Source organism: Helianthus annuus, chromosome 13 (assembly GCF_002127325.2).
Source record: "Helianthus annuus cultivar XRQ/B chromosome 13, HanXRQr2.0-SUNRISE, whole genome shotgun sequence".
Lineage (NCBI taxonomy): Eukaryota > Viridiplantae > Streptophyta > Magnoliopsida > Asterales > Asteraceae > Helianthus > Helianthus annuus.
Window position 1 is genome coordinate 62,867,086 of NC_035445.2, and position 22,601 is coordinate 62,889,686.

The following is a 22,601-nucleotide window of genomic DNA, read 5'->3' on the forward strand; positions in this document are numbered from 1 at the left end:
CTGTCGTGCCTTTAGGCGAGTGTTCACGAGCTTCTACCCTAGGTGAGAATTTTCCTTGTTTCGGAAACGAGTGTATCCCGACGTAATGAATTTCAACAGTAACCCCGTTTAAAGGATTCAGTGACCTATTAACCAACAAAAGAAATAGTCATGAATTTTAAAAAATACAAAATAATAAAATAAACATAAATTATGGGGTCACAAAACCAAAACACAAAACTAGAAGGACATACATAAACAATAAACACAAATATATCACCATCAAACCACCAAATACAATCACGGTCGCCGCAGCTCAAACTATAATTACCCAATCTCAAACCCTTAATTTCACAATTCACTCCAAAATCTCGTACATCTAGGGTTAGGGTTTCGTCTCCATCACCCAATTCCTTCAAATTCTCCATCCAATCATGGATAGATACAGAGGAGGAGATCGATACAACAACCCTAACGATTCTCAACCATACAGACACCCTCGCGGTCCACCGCCGTCACGATCTTCAAACGATTCTCCGATCAATCGCCACCGTGGCGGTTTCTCCGGCAATCGCCGCCCGTTCGACAACAGTCCGCCGCGTTACGCTCTTAATTCCGGCGGTGGAGGCCCAGGGTTTCGTCCGGTGGATGGAGACGGTGGTTTCCGGCCGGTTGGTGTACGGAACGCGAGAAGTTATAATAATAATAATAATCCTTCGTCGGAGTTTGAAGTGCCTCTTTCTGGACCGAGGTTTAGTTCTGATTATGAAGTGCCTTTGTCTGGTCAGAAGCGTCCGTTTGACTTTCCTGGTAGAGGAGGCTCTCCTATAGGTATTGTTTGTTGATTATTATTGTTCAAAATGTAATCTTTATTAATGTTAATAATTGTTTCAAGAATGGTTAATTGTATTTGTTTTAGCTTTTGTGATGTGTGTTTTATTGGGATAGTGTTGTGTTGTTGTTTGTAGAGCGATTCGGTGGAGGCGGTTTCGAGAAAAGGAGTTTTGATGGAGATGGTTATGATAAAAGACATGGTGATGGTGGTAATTTTAGCAGAAAGCAATCGGATGGAGGCAATTTGGCCAAGCTTTTTGTTGGGTCTGTTCCGAAGACTGCCACCGAAGACGATGTAAGTTAGTTTTGGGCATCTGAAATTTTGCAAATGACACATGGTTTTCTGCTATATTTATTGGAGTGTTGAAGATTGAAGTTTCTTTATTTCCCATTTTCTATTATGATGCTAGATTCGGCCTCCTTTTGAAGAGCATGGAAATGTTATCGAAGTTGCTTTGATTAAAGACAAGAGAACAGGGCAGCAACAAGGTATATGCAAGTACATAGATTTTTTTAATTTGATATTTGTGGATATCTTTTTACAGGTGTTTTGAGGGGACGAGGGAAGCAAATGTAAACTTATGTTTCTTCCCAGTTAGTTGTTTCGGCAAGATCCGATCTGTTTAAGAAGAAGAAGAAGATAAAGTCGTAAAACTAGACCATTAAAAGTCGGTAGTTATAGCTGTTCGTTCAATGATGATGTTGATAGATGCTGATTTGAGGGCAGCATCTATGTCATAATAACAACACAAGCTCTTTCTGTAGATGGGGTTTTGTAATTATAGAAGTTAGGTTCCTAGTCTTGACTTTTGAGACATGTAGAATTGAATTTTAGCAGCACTTTAATTGGGTATACTGTATACTCATAAGTAGGTTATTTGTAGTGTGTGGGTAGCAGCAACGCTGTAACATTGAGGAGTTTTGTTGGTTAATTTGTGTTAAGACCCTGGAAGTTTGATCTATTAATGCGTGTTAGTAACAGTTAGTTGTGATATTGCCATATTGGAAATGTGATGGTTATGAAGATTGGTTGCTACTGACATCTAGTTTGTGGTTGGAATAACGCAGTTGTTAAGTGTGTTGTTTGTCTTTTCTTTCTTTGACATAATCTAAAGATTCAGACCTTGTAAGTAGAAATGTAGAATATGGGTGCATTTAGCAATGTTCGTTGTGTGTTTATTAGCAATGGGTTACTCCTTTATAAGCGCGTTTGTTGTCTTTTCTTTCTGTTCTTTTGCATTTGAGGTGAAATGATATGTTGTTCATGGCTTACAGAGGTTTAGAAGTTTTGGATGTTCTATCAATTGTTTGTTTTTTAATTTATTTCAAGTGATGGACCTTTTAGTGTTGTATCATGATAATTTCATTTCAGTTTGGTTGCTTTGTGGGTTTGTGTATGGTCAATTATAATGCAATTGTGGTGGGAAATATAATTGTTAGTCATTTTTATAATTCGTTTATATTGTATTATTGGTCACTGATGGTGGAGTATGCGTATGATTGAATTTTGGGATTGATGGTTGTAATTATCTCGTCAAGTTGATTGTTTATTACTAAATGACATCATTATGCATATTATGGATGTTGATAAATAGAATTTGAACGCTTGCCCAAAACTCAACGCCATTGATATATTCATGGTTTCTTTGCCCTACCCATGTGTGTGTTTAAAGTAGAGGGGTTTTGATACTATGCAATGGTTTTTCAGTAGTGGTGGGATGTGGTGTCCCACCAGCATCATTAGCGATAGATGTGTTTTATATGTTGGTCTAGTGGTGGTTGATGGATGGATTGGCTCATTACGCGTGTCAGGTCATACTGAGAACATCTTTTGCATTTCATCTTTTTGCCACACGATACCAGTGTTGATCAATCTTCATTAGCGATAGATGTGGTCAACTTATATGTTGATCTAGTGGTGGTTGATGAATGGATTGGCTCTGTACGCGCATCAGGTCGTACTGAGAGCATCTTTTGCATTTGATCTTTTTGCCACACAATTCCAGTGTGGATCATTTGTAAATGTGTGTGATTGATGAATGGTGACAGACTATGAGTCTGTCTGCGATTTGGTTACTCAAATAATTTTGGGGCTTCATAATGGTTGTTGAATGAGATTTGGTTATCAATGATTTTGTTGTTGTGTTGGCGCATGTTGTTCAATGTCCTGAGATGGGATGGTACTTGTTTCACCGAATCAAATTTTATGCGTATACATATTGTGGTTGTGAGTGAACAAATATTAGGTGTATAATCTATTGTGTATGGTTTATAGGATATTTGTAATGTTCAAATAGTTGGTTTAGACTTGCTCGTTGGTGTGTGTTATTTGTGATCAGCAGCTTTGCAGTTTCGAAATATCTCATGGTTGGTTGAATCAACTATAATCGATGGTTTCGTTGTTTATTTCAATTATGGTGCCTAAAGTTTAATTAAACTTGATTATGGTTGAATGGTCAATTGTGTACATCTTTTATATTTTAAAGGATGAGGCTACTGCAATTAGAACTTTTGTCTTCATTACAATCTTGTGTTATTCAGATGAATATTTGGGCTTATTCATTTATTTACTGCTTACGAATTATGAATGTTTGCATCTAGAACATATTCGCATTTGGTCATCAAGTTGTGTTGTTAATATACCAGGAAACACGGTGTTCGCTTCTGCAGGATGTTGTTTCATTAAGTATGCCACATCAGAAGAGGCCGATAGGGCAATACGCGCCTTACATAATCAGTACACATTGCCAGGGGTCAGTTTTTTCTTTCACTTCGATGCTTTTTAATTAGAAGTTGATTATATTTGTTCACTCGCAAGATACAATGCTCTTTATTTTTCTACAGGGAGTGGGTCCCATCCAGGTTAGGTATGCTGATGGGGAGCGGGAACGCATAGGTAATTTACTTTTACAATTTTACTACCAACATTTGTAATAAATCTACTTATATGGTAATTGATATTCTTATCTGTATTTAGATTGGAATTTGTTTGTGATCCTATTTTCTTTTGTGTTAGGTTCAGTGGAGTTCAAGTTGTTTGTCGGGTCGATAAATAAACAAGCAACTGAAAAAGAAGTTGAAGAGGTTGGGCATAACATATCTTAAGAGAAACACATGCTAATTGAGAACCGTGAGAACGATTCTAGACCACACATTTTCTCTAAGTCAAAAAACAAATTTTTTACTTCTAATTGCATGTTTTCAAATGTTTTTTGGATATATACATCATCATCATCATACTCGGTAAATCCCGCCAATAGTAAAGCTAAGATAGGGTCTGAGGAGGGTAAGATGTAGACAACCTTACCTCTACCCCGTAGGAATAGAGAGGCTGCTTCCAGTGAGACCCCCGACTCGATAGTAGTTTTGCATCAAGCCTTGGACATAAGGCACATAACACTCAGCAATTGAGACAACTGCCGATTAGTGCATGTACCCCGTTGTCTTTCGGCTATCAACGCCATCACATGATGCATGATTAACCATCCCCCTCTTTTAACGTTATTTTCACGAAATTAGTAAAATAACCTTAAAATTAGTGCACTTTCACTTTTGCGCCTTGAGCGCCCACACATATATACATTATATGCGCATACCGCAAGTGGGGCGTTGTTTTTTTGGATATATACGTATGTGTATATTGTCAATTTTTTAATTTTTAGTTATACACATGCGTATACACACATATATACATATATGTATAGTTAAAGATTGACAATATATGCATGTGTATATATCCAGAAAAAAACCAGAAAGAAAAAGCTGCGATTTTTCCCAAAATTTTTTTTTTTGCATTTTTCGCATTTTTGTTTAGGAAAAATGTGTGGTCCAGAATTGTTCACTTCTCAATTACCGTAGTGATTCTCACATGATCCTAACCCTCTATATATATTGATATTTTTATTTATATATATGTTTGAGAATAATATAAAGTAATGTTTTGTCAGATTTTTTCTTCTTATGGTCGAGTTGAGGATGTCTATCTCATGCGAGACGAAATGAAGCAAAGTCGTGGTTTGTCCTCACGTTCTAAACAATTTAGTTTTTTTGAAGTTGTGCATTATTCGTTTATTCATTCCGTGTTATATTTTGTTTATCTCTAATGTACTTTATTTTTTGAAGGATGTGGATTTGTTAAATATTCAAATAGAGACGTGGCAATGGCAGCGATAAACGCTCTTAATGGAATATACACAATGAGAGTAAGCAAACACATTGTCCATATTCTACTGCTACCATTTTCGATATTAATCAACCTATTTTATAGGGTTGTGAACAGCCATTGATCGTTCGATTTGCTGACCCTAAGCGTCCCAGGCCTGGGGAACCAAGGTAATACACAATATTACAATGCATTTTAAGGTTATTTATTATATTGATGTTAGTTAAGCGTATCGTTGATTTGTTTTTTTTTTGCTAGAGGAAGTCCTGCATCAGGTGGTCCTGGGTTTGGTCCTCGGATACCGTCTCCGGGGATTAGGTACGTTTTTACATGTTTACATAATAAGTTTCTGCTTATATTAGGGTTCTTTATATTTTTATGTTAAACCATTTCATGTTAACAAATGTATTTCAGACCACCGAACTATGGTGAGGCGATGCAAGCTCCTGTTAATCAAAATGCATGGCATCCGATGAATCAGCAGGGCATGTTACCGTCTGATGTCAGCATGCATAACAAGCAGTCTTCAGCTCCTGTAAGTTCATACTTTAACCGAACACGAATGAATATTTAATCAAACACAATTTTTCTGTTCATGTTTGTTCCTTAAGAAAAAAATGAGCATGTTTGTGTTCGTTCGTTTAAAACCTAAATGTACATTTCATAAACGGAAACGCACAGAAATAAACACAAATGAACAAACATAATTAACATTAATGAACACAAACGAACTAGTCTAATACATCACGATTTATAAAAAAAAAAAACACATCTAAATCACTGGTTTACTGGTTTAAATATACATGATACAGTTATGTAGTTTTTTTTATATAAATTGGTGATTAAATATCACTTACGATACATGTCGTTGGAAAACCCAATTATTTTATAGTTTTTTTTATAAGTAGTTAGAACCCCTTTAATGTTTATATTTTTACAAGTATAAACACTTATGTATTTATTTATAATTTAAACGAAGAATCATAAATGAATGAACATAAACGGATGTTCATGAACATAAATGAATGTGTTCGTGTTTGTTCATTTAATTAATGAACCAAAAAAATTGTTCATGTTCGTTCGTTTATGAACATTCGGTTCGTTTAGATGCCTACTTTTTGTAATAAAATTCTAATATTAGCATATAGTTGTTTGATAAATTATAATGCTAACATTCGATAATTTACAGAGCTTTAATCCTTCTTTGCCACAACTATCTTCCGGCAGCCAAATTATATCTCCGTTAAATAAGCCAAATCAGTCACCACAGCAATTCTCTTCAGGTATGGCACCTAGTAATGTAAGACCATCTGGTCCTGGTCAACTACAAGCACCGAATTCCGGTGGTCAAACTCAAGCATCCTTCAGTCAAGGGTTCTCGTCGCAGCCCATGGCTGGTTACAATGGAATGTTGCCACCTCAGCAGGCTCAGGCTCAGGCTCAGGCTCAAGGAGTTGCCTCATCAACAACGCCACCGGCTCTTTCTAACAACATGCCTCCCCATGTTCTTACTGCGATGATGAACCAGTATCAGCTGCCAAATCAGCAGCAGCAAATGGTGCAGCCTGTGCACCAATCAGCGTCACCTATGGCTCAGATGTTGTCTCAACAAAAACAAACTTTACAAGCGAGTTACCAGTCGTCTCAGCAGGCGTTCTCCCAGCTTCAACAGCAAATGCAGCTTATGCAACCTTCGAATCCCAGTTTGACACCTCAGCAGAATCTCCAAGGTGCTAGATTGCAGGTATGTATCTTAAGTTCATTCTTTAAGAGTAAAATGCCATTTTCGTTCCTGAGGTTTGGCCACTTTTGCGACTTTCGTCCAAAGGTTTGTTTTTCCGCATCTGGATCCAAAAGATTTGAAATCTTGCCATTTTCATCCAGCTTGTTAACTCCATCCAATTTTAAACCTTTTGGATCCAGATGCGGAAAAACAAACCCTTTGGATCCAGATGCGGAAAAACAAACCTTTGGATGGAGTTAACGAGCTGGATGAAAATGGCAAGATTTCAAACCTTTTGGATCCAGATGCAGAAAAACAAACCTTTGGATGAAAGTCGCAAAGCTGGCCAAACCTTAGGAACGAAAATGACATTTTACTTTTTTTTTAAAATTCTTTTGGTTTATGCCATTGTAAGCATGGTACTGAGATTCGTTTTTTTTTTTTGGTTTTTAGCAGTCTTCATGGGCTGGTAGCGTACCACAAACATCAGCCACTTCCGGTGGTTCAAATGTAAAACCGACGGACTCACTTCCTGCTGCTTCGGTTGCTCCGTTGATGCCGCCAGCTGGAGGTCCCGTGAAATGTAATTGGACGGAGCATACATCTCCTGATGGATACAAGTACTACTACAACAGCACAACTGGCGAAAGCAAAGTAAGTATTGTTAATTTTTGCACTTTTTTGTTTTTTCATTATATTATCTCTATTTTTTTGGTAGTAAGATTGGAGGTAAATAATTATGGATATGGTTCATACAGTGGGAGAAACCAGAGGAGTTGGCTTTGTTTGAACAACAGAAGCCGCAAGAACAACTGCAACAAAAGCAACAAGTTGCTTCAATTCAGCAGCCTCATAGTCAAACAAACATTCAAAGTCTGCCAAATCAACAAACTCAGATTCCCCAACTCCAGCCTCAAAGTCACCTTCAAACACAGATGCAAGCACAAGGTCGCCACCCTCAACAGTTGCAGCCTGCCGTTCAGTCTTCATCGGTAAATTTCTGTTACATAACAACTATCCTTGATCTACCATTGGAGTCCCACACTGATCATCTGTTTATTGTTGTTGCAGTATCAAAACACGGGGGTTGCAGGGCATCAGAATATGCAGGTATTGGTATAACCCGTCCCTTTTTCGCCTTCCAATCCGGTCGTTTATCATAACTAATTGTGTTGTGTTGCAGGGCTATGGCTATGCGCAAATGCCTGTGGCTGGTGGCTCTATGAATGATTCTGCACGCTATCAGCAGGTATTAAACACCGCAGATTCTTGAATATTCTTTACCTATAACTTTTATTGGTTTCTTTTTGTTAATTACGTCTTTTTTTTTCTCCTTCACTACAGGGGATGCAGGGACCTCAGGACTGGATGTGGAAGAATAAGACAACAGGTTTAGTTTAATTCCATGGTCTCTCTCTATAAATATATAATAATTAATCTCGATTACTCCATCTGTTTGGACTATTTATCATTTTAAATAAATTTTGGTTCGACTTTGTAACGTGAAACGAGAACTGTTATCTCGACTTACTCTGCTTCTTGCAATGGCAGGTCCTGGGGCTTAGGCAAGAGCTGTTCATGGTGGCGGCGGTGGTAGCGCGGAGATCATTTGTAACATAAACTTTAGGGCTGTTATCCTAATCTTCTATAGATTTTCGTAGATTTGTAGCATGATTTATAAGCAATTGTCGTCTGTAAGGCTTTTGCCATTTATTTTCTTAACTAAATTTTGACCGAGGTTGTGACTATTGGATGTGAGCTGTTAGTTTGATTTTTACCCGTTTGAAGGAGGGTTATGCTCATCGATTAAGACGCTAAACACATCGATGGTGATAATGATGCCCAGTGGGGGAGAGGGTTGATTTGACTGTTGAAAAAGTGAGCTTGATTGGTTAGACCGTGTAGTGGTCAACCCTCATAGCCTCTATAGATGTGGGGTTATACGACACGTGACAAATGTGTAAGAAATGGGGGTTATATAACTTGAGTGTGTATTCAATTATACATATATATATGTATGTATATATTTGTGAAATGGGGGTCTAGGGCGCCTATAAGGCTCGACTACAGGGGGCCTTAGGGTAAACTAGTAAAAACCATTTGGCGTACGAATCACCTTCCATATTTTTTATATAATTATACATCTTATAAATATTCCGTTCATATGTGATAGGTATCTTTAGTTCTGGAATGCATATAAAGGATCAAAACTTTTGACATAATTGTTTAATGGAGAATTAGGGTCCGGATCTTTATTTTTTTTTATTTTTTAATCTAAATACGTTACGTCTGATGCAAACAAAAAATATAAATAAAAAGCAAAAAAAGAAAAAGAAAGAAAATCAGTTTAAGAAACACTAATGTATGATATAATAAAGACGAAATGTTCGTTTTCGTATAGTAACGATATTCAACTTTATATAGAGAAAATTTAACGGCTTATTATTAATTTTGTTTTCCTATGATCTATCAAATATAGTGACAAAATTTCACTATCGAATGGCTTAAGAACGTTTCTGTGATGATTATCAATATCGAAATAACATGTTCAAATTATTTACCCATAGTCAAATATCGTATCTGATGAAAGAGTGGTTAACCGAGAGGTTAGTCCATGGGTCGGGTCTCGTCAAGTAGGATTAATCTCTCCTTTCCTCGATCGATGGCTGGGTCGCCCTCTAATATGTCACATGCACAGTGAAACACACCGTGACTCGCAACAAGGAAAATGAGGTGGGGGTTGCTCCTTGTTACTACCCTCTGATGTGAGAATAAGTATTTGCTTTGGAATCAAGATAATTGTTTAAGTAGAAATTGTGAGAGAGCATATTAACATTACCTAAAACCTGGTTCGAGATGGATATTTATAGCCGAAGAGTGAAGGAGAAGGGCCAATGTGCCGCTTAATGGGCTGAGGGCCCGACTGACAACTTGCAGCTTTTTGTAGACTTGACAGGAGCGCATGTGTTGCCACTTGTCCTGCTGTATTGGTTGCACGAAGGAAAACACACCATGTGGCCTGCTGGGGTTGTCAGTATGTCCATCAGCTTTTATGCAAGTGGATTGGGCAGCTGCGCATTGGACGGTCAGCTGACCGCTGTTGTCAGTGCTCGGGCATACTACTTGCTGGTTGGTCACAGAAGTCAAAGTGACAGTTCCACTTGTATAACAATGGGATGTGGTCTTTTGCAGCTCCGCTACGTGCGGTAAGTGTGCACATATAAGACAACACATTTGTATGCCGCTCTGTGCTTCCTTCGCCGCCCTGCACGCACCTGCGCGGAGGACCGCAACATGGAAATCTGCTTGACAGAAAGTGAATGTGGTAAACTACTATCATCTTTGGTAGTAATCACCGCATCCTGTGTATGTTGACGAAAACAACCATTTTCATACACAAGGTGAGATTTCTCATCTTTCCCCGAGAAGGAAAGCAAACCGGGTTCGCGCGTGCCCGTACGAACTGAGGCAAGTCCTTTGTCGATTAGGACAATGAGCCGGGTGATGGTCACTCGCGCCCAAGCCTTGTGCGAGATTTGGGACCATACCCCTTCGAGTCCCCCAGTCCAGTGTTGCTTCCACGCGCAGGTTGCAAGTGGGTGGAATGCTGGACTAATGGTTGAATGTGTGTCCTTGAAATCAGTTTGGAAAAGATACTATGCCGAGGCCTTTTGCTCCTGCTTCATGTTTATGAATTGGTTGGTTGACCATTGTCAATATAGAAACTTAACAAAAGAAGCAACTAAAAAAGCGGGATTTACCCATGCATAGGCCGGTGCAGGTGTGTTGCCACCTTGCTGGTGCTTTATGCTCATCAATTGGACATGAATTGATGATCCCTTCTTGTCTAGTGGTTCGTGTTCGTCAATTGGTTATCTGTTTTGATGTTGATGTCCTAGTTTGGGCGTTTATTTGAGTTTCTTTCTGATAGTGCAAGTCGTCTATGAGATGCCCACATATAGGCCAACACATTTGTATGCCGCTCTGTGCTTCCTTCGCCGCCCTACGCGCGCCTGCGCAGGACCGCAGCATGGAAATGTGTTTGACAGAAAGTAATGTAGAAAACTACTATCATCTTTGGTAGTAATCACCGCATCCCGTGTATGTTGACAAAAACAACCATTTCATACACAAGGTGAGATTTCTCATCTTTCCCCGAGAGGGAAAGCAAACCGGGTCCGCGCGTGCCCGCACGAATTGAGGTAAGTCCTTTGTTGATTGGGACAATGAGCCAGGTGATGGTCACTCGCGCCCAAGCCTGGTGCAAGATTTGGGACCATACCCCTCCAAGTCCCCCAGTCCAGTGTTGCTTCCACGCGCAGGTTGCAAGCAGGTGGAATGTTGGACTAATGGTTGAATGTGTGTCCTTGAAATCAGTTTGGAGAAGATACCAGGCCGAGGCCTTTTGCTCCTGCTTCATGTTTATGAATTGGTTGGTTGACAATTGCTAATACAGAAACTTAACAAGAGAAGCAACAAAAAAGCGAGATTTACCTCTGCATCGGCCGGTGCAAGTGTGTTGCCACCTTGCTGGTGCTTTATGTTCATCAATCAGACATGAACTGATGATCCCTTCTTGTCTAGTGGTTCGCGTTCGTCAATTGGTTATTTGTTTTGATGTTGATGTCCTAGTTTGGGCGTTTATTTGAGTTTCTTTCTGATAGTGCAAGTCGTCTATGAGTTGCGCACATATAGGCTAACACATTTGTATGCTGCTCTGTGCTTTCTTCGTTGCCTTGCGCGCGCCCCCGCAGGACTGCAACATGGATATGTGTTTGACAGAAAGTGAATGTAGTAAACTACTATCATCTTTGGTAGTAATCACTGTATCCCATGTATGTTGACGAAAATAGCCATTTTCATACACAAGGTGAGATTTCTCATCTTTCCCCGAGAGGGAAAGCAAACCGGGTTCGCGCGTGCCCGCACGAACTGAGCAAGTCCTTTGTTGATTGGGACAATGAGCCGGGTGATGGTCACTCACGCCCAAGCCTGGTGCGAGATTTGGGACCATACCCCTTTAGTATCTAATCACATTCTTTTAGTGGTGGAACTTCTATATTGTAAAAATGGTATGATAATCACAACAGAACAAAGGATACAAAGAAATAGCGACAAAAACGGTGATAAAATTTTTATTATTCACCCAAACCAGAAAACACCCCCTGTAACCCTAGATCTCACAAACAGTGAGATCTGAAATAATACAAAGAAGAAGATGATCAACTGATGATAATCAGTTGATCTTATACAAACCAGAACTAGAAGATCTCACATGTGATCAAACAAATCAGATCACAAACGATCTGAACACAAACCCTAATCACCCAAGTGAGAGAGACAAAAGAAAGATCTGGAAACGAATAATGACAAACACTACAATACACTCTCTTATATATGAACGAAAAAGATACGTTCACTTTTAACCCTCCAAGACTACTGCACTTCCACTTTAGCCCTCAGGAGACTGCATCCAAGACCTTTACTTTCCAAGACCTGCACACTTTACCCCCTTTATAAAATAACAGTGTAACAGAAAAATGTAACAACTTTATAACACACTACACAAGTTATGTTTGCAACATGAATTAATCTGTTGCACTTTATTTTAACATGCCCCCTTAATTCTTGTGGCAAACATGTCTAACATTCCAAGATTTTCATAAAGACTTTGATGTTGACTCGCACTCAAACCCTTTGTGAATATGTCTGCAATCTGCACATCCGAACGAACCTTTTCAGGTTCTATAATACCAGCTGCAAATTTTTCTCTCAAAAAATGTAAATCGATCTCGAAATGTTTAGTACGTTCATGAAATACAGGATTCTGAGAGATAGAGATTGCAGACTTGCTATCACAGTATAATTTAACCGGCAGATTATATGAAACTTTCAACTTAGTTAAAACATTCAAAATCCACATTATTTCGCAGGTAGCTGAGCACATAGCTTTGTACTCAGCTTCTGCAGTTGATCTTGATATTACACTTTATTTCTTACTTTTCCAAGAAACAAGTGTATCACCAAGAAAAACACCAAAACCAGTGAATGATTTCCTGGTTTTAAGACATTCGGCCCAATCAGAGTCAACAAACTCTGACAAGTTCATATTATCAGACTTCTTAAAGTTAACACCCTTTCCAGGTGATAACTTCAAGTACCTTAACAACTTAAGTGCTATATCTAAATGAACTTGGCTGAGACTATGCATATATTGTGTGACAACTCGTATTTCAGAACCTATTTATGTGCTTAATGTAACGCATGTGAACTTGGCATGATTATCTTATATGTTGACTTAATGAATGTTATGTTGATATGTGCTATGTGTAATATATGTATGTATGCAAACGAGCCCAAACGCACAAGACACACCCGGTCGCACAAGCCCATTCGGGCTACACCTTTTGCACTCGAGAACTCAAAGGCAACCCATGAAGGGTTTCGGCCCACTCCTTTATGTTACCTAGGGTGTGAGTATAAATTCTACACTTCACCAACTCACACAAGTTTAGCAAACCCTAAATCTTTCTCATCCTCTCTCTCAAACTCGACGGCAAACATACCCTCTCCATCGGAGCTTCTTGTTTCGGATCACCCTCTTCTACCTTCAATTCGGTTAGTGTTTCATAGTTTTTGCCTTTTTATTTGATACCGTGATTTAGATGTTCTCATACAATGACTTACGAATGATATATTATTGATTATGAATGTTGATGGTTAGTGTTGATTTCGGCTCACATGTAAAGGATTTTGATCAATATAGGATTGTTAAACATGTGATGTTGTTAATGATCTAGAATCAATTGTAAATAATCGGCTATGATATACGATTAGGATGATGGTTGTGTTGTTAGGAACATGAGCCGTGTTAATGATTGTGATTGATGTTTATGTTTTGATTATATTTAGGGTTCATATGAATTAGATGTTAAAAACCTTTGTTTGATCGATTATTGGTTTGTTTGGAAACTGTTAGTAGTGTTGATTGATAACGTCATAAATGGAAACCACATAATCGATTCATTGTTGACTAAATCGGATAATGGAAACATTGTAACTGATTAACATAAAATTCGGATGGTAAAACTGATCGCACAAGGAGTCCAGTCGCACAAGATGATCCAATCGCACAAGGTGTCCCCAGTCGCCCAAGACTGTTGGATCGCACTAGTTGTTTAACGTTTGGGCCAGGTAGACAAGTTGGGCTGGACTAGTTCCAATCGCACAACCCAAAATGGATCGCACAAGTCGACCGGATCGTACAAGCCGTCCGGATCGCACAAGACCTATATTTATTTATTGGGCCATATTCTGTTGGGATTGATCATTGGGCCGGGTTATTCTATTTGGCTTCTAAGGGTGAATCGCACAAGGCAGTTAGACTTGTGCAAGCCCAATCTCTTGAATCGTACATGAGTGATTATGTTATGTAATTATCTGTTAAAGTGTTGCCATGATCCATACGTGCTCGTAACATGTTAACTTGTGTTAAACTTATGTGCATTACTTGAAACCAAAACCTAACTTGTATGGTAACCATGTTAAGACGTGGTTGACCACTAGCAACTAGACTTGATCTTTCTGTGTATCTGCCGAGCAAACCAAGGTGAGTTCACACTCTTACCAAGGCATGGGGTTCCCAGGGTCGGGTATGGGTTTGGAAGATTTCTTATACTTAAGTTATTATCGGGATTACGTACTAAAGGCCTCGGGAGAGGAAGGTTATTGGTAGATACTGCTAGACTAGTGATACAAATACTTCTCTTCGCACACACGCCGGGAATGGCTGCGATATTTGAACCAATCTTCGCACACATGCCTAGAATGGCTGCGAACCATACACTAAACTTCACACACATGCCGGGAGGGCTGCGATACAAATATACCTAGTCTAGAATACTTGGGAAACACCCACTAATCTTCGCACACATGCCTAGAGGGCTGCGATACAAATGCATACGATACATGGTTTACAAAACGAACATACGATTTACTATTCTATCACGAACACTGAACAACCAACTGTGAACTCGCTCAACTTTGTTGTTGACTCTCTGTTACATGCCTTGTAGGACCTTAGGTATACATGGAGCTTGCACGGGAGGCGCAGTCGTTGTGGGACATGGATCGTGGATGCCATGCTAAAACATTTAAACATTTGAACTTATTACTTACATTGGGTTTACATTTATGCTTCCGCTAGACACTTAATATGCTTTCTTTTACACACCTTTCATATTGTTTGGTTGATTTACATTTATTACTTATTATGTTCGATATGATTGGTGGCTTGATCCTGGTCATGTCACGCGTCCAAGCGGTGGTACCCCGCGTGTGGATTTTGGGGGTGTGACAGATTGGTATCAGAGCCATTGGTTATAGAGAACTTGGTTTTAATAAGGGAAAAAACGTTTTTATTAAAACCAGACTATAACCAGTACAATGCTCTCAACGATCCACAACGACGCTTCGCTCAACGTGCAAGACTCAACATGCTAGGTAATATGGTATATGTTATATTGCCTACTTGGTAGATTACATAGAACTTTGCTCATGGTATGCTTAGATACACATAACCACTATTGCCTGAGAACATTTGTGTGCTTACTCTTTTCTGTCATCGCATTCTTCGCGAACCTCTCTCTCACTTATGTTACCTTTACTATGAAGATCATGTCTGGACGTATTAACATGACTCAAGCCCAGTTGACGGCTCTCATTAACGAACGAGTTGCTGCGGCACTTGCAGCCGCACAGGCAGGAGGTACATCCTGCAGTCGTAACTCACACTAAGATCTTTAGATCCTACACTACTAGACCAACTCTTGTGTTTAACCTTGTCCTATTCTTATACACAATAGGTCAACACGCTCAGCAACCTGTTTGCACTTTCAAGAACTTCATGGACTGTCGTCCAAGCACATTTAGTGGCACTGAAGGAGCAGTGGGACTCCTCCATTGGTTTGAGAAGCTCGAGTCGGTGTTTGAAATGTGTGAATGCCCTGAGGCTCACAGGGTGAAGTACGCCACTGGTACTATGGAAGGAATTGCACTGACATGGTGGAACGCGCAAGTTCAGATTCTAGGGCTGGCAGCTGCTAACGCCACCCCTTGGAACGATTTCAAGGAACTGATCAAATGGGAATACTGCACACGTGATGACATACACAAGTTGGAGGTGGAGCTATATCATCTGAAAATGACAGGGTCGGAAATTGAGGCGTATACGAAACGGTCAAGCGAGCTGGCCATCTTGTGTCTAACTATGGTGGACCCTCCAATCAAGCGCATTGAGTTGTACCCCAAGGGTCTAGCATCAGAAATTCAGAGCCATGTGACATCGGCTAACCTCGACAATATCCAGGACATTCAGCGTCTTGCTCATCGCCTCACGGATCAGGCAGTGGAACAGAACTGGCTGCCTAAGCGCATCAGCGCTACTGCTACCGCTACCACTTCTGCTACTCCTGCTAACCCCAATGACAACAAGCGGAAATGGGATGGGGATTCTAGCAAGGGTTCAGCTACCGTTCAGTCTCAAGCACAGCAGCAGCGCAAGACTAATGATTACCAGAGTCTGGGTCAGCAAACTTCTGGTGGTCAGGGGCAGGGTGGATATCGGGGAGTTCACCCACTGTGTAACAGGTGCAACAGACACCACAGTGGTCAGTGCCGCAAGGGCCGCTGTCAGAGATGTCTCAAGATAGGGCACGAAGCTAAAGATTGCAGGAGCTCACGACCTGCGAATCAGAACCAACAACAACCACCAGCTCATCAAAATCAACAGCAGCATCAACAGCGAGGCAACAGGGGATGCTTTCAATGTGGTGCTGAAGGCCACTACAAGCGGGATTGCCCCCAGTTGAACCAGAATCGCAACAACAACAACAATCAGGGCAATGGTAACAACAACGGTGGAAACAATAATGGCAATGAAGCTAGGGGACGTGCATTTGTGCTGGGACAGGGAGAAGCAAGGAATGATCCCAACGTGGTAATGGGTAAGTTCCTTCTTGACGACTTTTATGTTACTGTATTGTTTGGTTCGGGTGCGGATACAAGTTATATGTCTCTAAAAGTTAGCCAAATGTTAAAACGTGCACCAACTCCCTTAAACACCAAACATGTCGTAGAGTTAGCTAACGGTAAAAGTCTAGAGGCCACACACATAGTTCAGGGTTGTAATCTTATCCTCGCTGGTCAGACTTTCTCTATTGATCTCATTCCCATAGCTCTGGGTAGTTTCGACATCGTCATTGGAATGGACTGGTTATCCCAACAGCACGCAGAGATCCTATGTAAGGAGAAGATCGTTCGTATTCCCAGTGCTGGTAAAGAACCTCTTGAAGTTCAAGGCGACAAGAGTGGTGCTGTGGTAGGCATCATCTCCTTTCTAAAGGCTCAGAAGTGTTTGCGTAAGGGCCACACTGCCATTTTGGCACTTGTTACCGATGCATCAGCAAAAGAAAAGAAATTGGAAGATATTCCAGTTGTACGTGACTTTCCTCAGGTGTTCCCTGAAGATTTACCTGGTCTACCGCCTCATCGCCAGGTCGAGTTTCAAATCGAGCTAGCACCAGGAGCAGCACCGTGTTGGGTCAAAATGGAGAATGATGTTATCAATTACGCCGACATTATTTAGCATATGTATTATTTTGTATAGGATGGCGTTTTTAGTTATTTTAGTCGGACATTTTAGGGTCTTTAGTAGGTTTTCCAAGCAAGAGGCGGCTTGCTTGGAGGACAAGGCTCAAGGGTCTATATATAGGGAACTACACCTCATTTGTAGGGGGTGCATTTGTGAGCCACCACCCCGGGGGAGCTCACCCGGGGTGGATGATTATCGTTGTATTTGTTTTTCACCATTAATGAAGGTTTCTATTGTTAAATCTTTTGTTCCTCTATCTTTTTAGCGTTTGTTTTTGGCTCGAATCACCCGTCTCACTATTTTTCACCGAACCGAGACTGAAATCGGATCGTTACGGACCTATCATTTGGTATCAGAGCCTCGGTGGCTCGTTTCAGCTTTCGGTTCGGTCGGAGCTTCACCGGAAAACCGCCGAAGACGTAAAAAGATTGAAATTTGTGTGTTTTGTTGTTATGTCAGATCTGGTAATGTTTTTTATTCATCCAGCGTATTTATTCATTCACAGATCAAAAAAAAAAAAAAATACCCTCATAGCTTCACCCTCAAGATTCTGAGAAGAAGTAACCCTCGCCCGAGAAGAACCCCAACTCCTACCCCAAAATAGAAAAACAACGACCTGATTTGCACCAAATCCAAATACAGTTTTCAAACAAGCAATGGAAAAGTTCTTCATATTTTTGTTCATCAGTTGTGTGTGTGTTGTGTAAAGTGAGAAACAAAGAAGAGAGAGTGAGAGAGAGAGAGAAAGGTTGTGATGAATCGAATTGTTGGAGGGTTTCATGGTTGTTTACCGTTGTTCAACATGTTGAGGGTTAAGGTTGGATTCTATATTTTGTCGTCGGAGTAGAATCTTGTGTGAGAACGGTGATGTCTCACCGGTATATCTCAGTTGTCGGAATCGAAGGGATGTTGTGTGCGATATTCTTATCACTGATGGGGTTTCTGGATTCCGTTCTATGACTTCATGTGAATCCAGAGATACACATCATTTTTTATATCAATTCCGGCAACTACCGGTTGCGTCTGCTCCGTTCAAACAGAGCCTTTTCGATTGACGGTGGTTGACGGCGGTTTGGACGGTGAACCAGTGGAGGCGGCTGGGAGTTGATAGAGACGTATGATGTTCGATTGTCGAATGTGCAACAGTTTGGTTTTCCGGTCACCGGTGAATATGGTGTTCAATCAGAAGATGGTGACGTCGGAATAGGATATCCGACCAGGGGAAGTCACCGGTTAACTTGGGTGGTGACGATGGGGCATGGTGGAAGACAGCGTGTACGATGATCTTTCATGGCGGTTCGATAAAGATGTCTGATGGCGGCTGGGTTGCTTGCTAGTGGCTAGGGTTTGCAGGTTGGTGCATGTTGGGCCTTTGATTGTATGTTGGGCTCCACTGATTGATTTTAATTACCTCGTATGGGCCTGGTACAAAATTCCCAGTCATGATTGCAGAATGATGGTGATGAGTTTAGAATGGTTAAAGGGCCCACCTGATACTCATGGATCAATATTGGTATTCTTTTATTACTTTTGAATAAATAGATTGGGCACATGGATTTATTTTGGAATGAGGTGGGTATAATTTGTTGGTTATTGTTAGTTTCCGTGAACATAGAAATCTTTTGGGCTGGAATGGATTCTTTTTCTTAAAAAAAAAGAATTACTCACTACTGGGCCGCACATGATTGGGTGGCAGACCTATTTTGATGACAGAAAATATGGTGTTTTGATGATGTCACCGGGAATTATTGCTCAAGATTGGGTCGGAGTACAAGATTATTTTATGGGCCAATGACTTTGGTGAGTTTTGCGTTTTTGTCACCAAAGAAATTATCGGCGACTTTAGCGTTGGATCGGGAGCTAAATGCAATCTGACAGAGTTGAAGATTCTCATGATGAAGCTAAGTATTTAATTTTTATCATTGGAGTTTGAACCCTATCACATGCCTATTACAATTTTATCTTTAAAAAGATACGGAGCTTTGATTGACAAGATATAGGAGGGTCTACATTTGCGGGGGAAAACGACAATGAAGATTTTGGGTACTTAGCCGATTTGTGAAGATTCGAAGACGACGTCGGATTTATTTTTGAAGATCATTTGAAGAATTGATAGCATCATTCTCGGGGGAATATTGTTGGGTCAAAATGGAGAATGATGTTATCAATTACGCCGACATTATTTAGCATATGTATTATTTTGTATAGGATGGCGTTTTTAGTTATTTTAGTCGGACATTTTAGGGTCTTTAGTAGGTTTTCCAAGCAAGAGGCGGCTTGCTTGGAGGACAAGGCTCAAGGGTCTATATATAGGGAACTACACCTCATTTGTAGGGGGTGCATTTGTGAGCCACCACCCCGGGGGAGCTCACACGGGGTGGATGATTATCGTTGTATTTGTTTTTCACCATTAATGAAGGTTTCTATTGTTAAATCTTTTGTTCATCTATCTTTTTAGCGTTTGTTTTTGGCTCGAATCACCCGTCTCACTATTTTTCACCGAACCGAGACTGAAATCGGATCGTTACGGACCTATCACACCGATAGCACGTGCACCGTATCGCTTAGCTCCATCAGAGTTGGAAGAACTCTCTGCACAGCTACAAGAACTCTTGGATAAGGGATTTATCCGACCTAGCTCTTCGCCTTGGGGAGCTCCAGTATTATTTGTGAAAAAGAAGGACGGTACCTTCCGCATGTGCATTGACTACCGTGAACTGAACAAGGTGACAGTGAAGAACCGCTATCCTCTTCCACGAATTGATGACTTATTCGACCAGTTGCAAGGGTCGAGCTACTACTCCAAGATAGACTTAAGGTCAGGTTACCATCAGCTGAGAGTCCGGGATGAGGACGTCTCCAAGACAGCATTCAGAACTCGCTATGGCCACTACGAGTTTCTAGTTATGCCATTCGGGCTAACGAACGCGCCTGCAGTCTTTATGGACCTTATGAACAGGGTGTGCAAGCCCTACCTAGATAAGTTTGTGATTGTATTCATCGACGACATCCTGATCTCTTCCAAGAGTCGGGAGGAACACGAGCAACACCTACGACTTATTTTGGAACTTCTTCGATCGGAACAGTTGTACGCCAAGTTTTCAAAATGCGACTTCTGGCTTCGTGAAGTCCACTTTCTAGGCCACGTGGTAAGCAAGGATGGGATCCATGTTGATCCATCCAAGGTAGATTCGATCAGGAACTGGCCTGCACCGCGTACACCAACGGAAATACGCCAATTCTTGGGTTTTGGCAGGTTACTACAGGAGGTTTATCAAAGACTTCTCAAAGATTGCACAACCGCTTACACTACTGACACAGAAGGGTGTCACCTACCGTTGGGGTAATACTCAGGAAACCGCTTTTTAACACTTAAAGGATAGACTTTCCAGTGCACCTATCCTCTCATTGCCAGAGGGCACGGACGATTTTGTGGTCTATTGTGATGCATCGATACAGGGGCTTGGTTGTGTATTGATGCAACGGGATAAAGTTATTGCTTAGGCTTCGCGCCAACTTAAGGTTCACGAACGGAACTACACGACGCACGATTTAGAGCTGGGAGCTGTTGTTTTCGCGCTTAAGAAATGGCGACACTACCTGTACGGTACCAAGTGCACTATCTACACCGATCACAGGAGTCTTGAGCATATCTTCAAGCGGAAGGAATTGAACATGCGTCAATGTCGATGGGTTGAGCTACTTAATGATTACGAATGTGCCATCAAGTACCATCCAGGAAAAGCCAACGTTGTGGCTGACGCTCTCAGTCGAAAAGACACTCTACCTAGACGCGTGCGAGCACTACAGCTTACTATTCAGTCTAGTCTTCCTGCACAGATACGAGATGCTCAGGTGGAAGCATTGAAACTAGAAAACGTCAAGGCTGAAGCCTTACGCGGCTCAAGGCAACGATTAGAACAGAAGGAAGACGGCGCCTACTATGTAACGGGGCGTATTTGGGTCCCACTATATGGCGGTTTACAAGAACTTGTGATGGATGAAGCACACAAGTCTCGCTACTCGGTACATCCTGGGTCAGATAAGATGTACCACGATATCAGGACAACGTACTGGTGGCCTAGTATGAAGGCCCACATTGCAACTTATGTCGGCAAATGTTTGACCTGTGCGAGAGTCAAGGCGGAATATCAGAAACCATCAGGCCTACTTCAGCAACCGAAGATACCACAATGGAAATGGGAAGAAATTTCCATGGATTTTGTTACTGGCCTGCCTAGATCTCAACGTGGGAACGATACCATTTGGGTGATCGTGGATCGACTCACAAAGTCTGCACACTTCCTGGCAATTAAGGAAACAGATAAGTTGGGGATAATGTGACAACTCGTACCAAATTTCGGGACGAAATTTCTTTTAAGTTGGGGATAATGTGACAACTCGTATTTCAGAACCTATTTATGTGCTTAATGTAACGCATGTGAACTTGGGCATGATTATCTTATATGTTGACTTAATGAATGTTATGTTGATATGTGCTATGTGTAATATATGTATGTATGCAAACGAGCCCAAACGCACAAGACACACCCGATCGCACAAGCCCATTCGGGCTACACCTTTTGCACTCGAGAACTCAAAGGCAACCCATGAAGGGTTTCAGCCCACTCCTTTATGTTACCTAGGGTGTGAGTATAAATTCTACACTTCACCAACTCACACAAGTTTAGCAAACCCTAAATCTTTCTCATCCTCTCTCTCAAACTCGACGACAAACATACCCTCTCCATCGGAGCTTCTTGATTCGGATCACCCTCTTCTACCTTCGATTCGGTTAGTGTTTCATAGTTTTTGCCTTGTTATTTGATACCACGATTTAGATGTTCTCATACAATGACTTACGAATGATATATTGTTGATTATGAATGTTGATGGTTAGTGTTGATTTCGGCTCACATGTAAAGGATTTTGATCAATATAGGATTGTTAAACATGTGATGTTGTTAATGATCTAGAATCAATTGTAAATAATCGGCTGTGATATACGATTAGGATGATGGTTGTGTTGTTAGGAACATGAGCTGTGTTAATGATAGTGATTGATGTTTATGTTTTGATTATATTTAGGGTTCATATGAATTAGATGTTAAAAACCTTTGTTTGATCGATTATTGGTTTGTTTGGAAACTGTTAGTAGTGTTGATTGATAACGTCATAAATGGAAACCACATAATCAATTCATTGTTGACTAAATCGGGTAATGGAAACATTGTAACTGATTAACATAAAAT

General features: G+C 40.7%; 1 protein-coding gene across 4 annotated transcripts; it reads left to right on the top strand.

Annotated features, from left to right (window-relative positions):
* The first annotated feature begins 272 nt into the window (after window positions 1-272).
* On the top strand, window positions 273-8,494 carry LOC110897943 (flowering time control protein FCA). Of its 4 annotated transcripts, none has more exons than XM_022144676.2 (18): window positions 273-810; window positions 948-1,108; window positions 1,224-1,302; window positions 3,460-3,566; window positions 3,658-3,709; window positions 3,830-3,897; window positions 4,761-4,827; window positions 4,936-5,015; window positions 5,081-5,145; window positions 5,234-5,293; window positions 5,390-5,510; window positions 6,165-6,719; window positions 7,152-7,352; window positions 7,457-7,690; window positions 7,770-7,808; window positions 7,882-7,947; window positions 8,043-8,088; window positions 8,250-8,494. In XM_022144676.2, exons 1-18 carry the CDS (start codon window positions 414-416, stop codon window positions 8,261-8,263), a joined length of 2,412 nt encoding a protein of 803 aa, XP_022000368.1. In that variant the 5' UTR covers window positions 273-413; the 3' UTR covers window positions 8,264-8,494. The 4 variants fall into 4 exon arrangements, with proteins under 4 accessions (XP_022000368.1, XP_022000370.1, XP_022000369.1 ...); XM_022144678.2 differs by having other exon boundaries at window positions 3,836-3,897; XM_022144677.2 differs by having other exon boundaries at window positions 282-810; window positions 7,155-7,352.
* The last annotated feature ends 14,107 nt before the right edge of the window (window positions 8,495-22,601 follow it).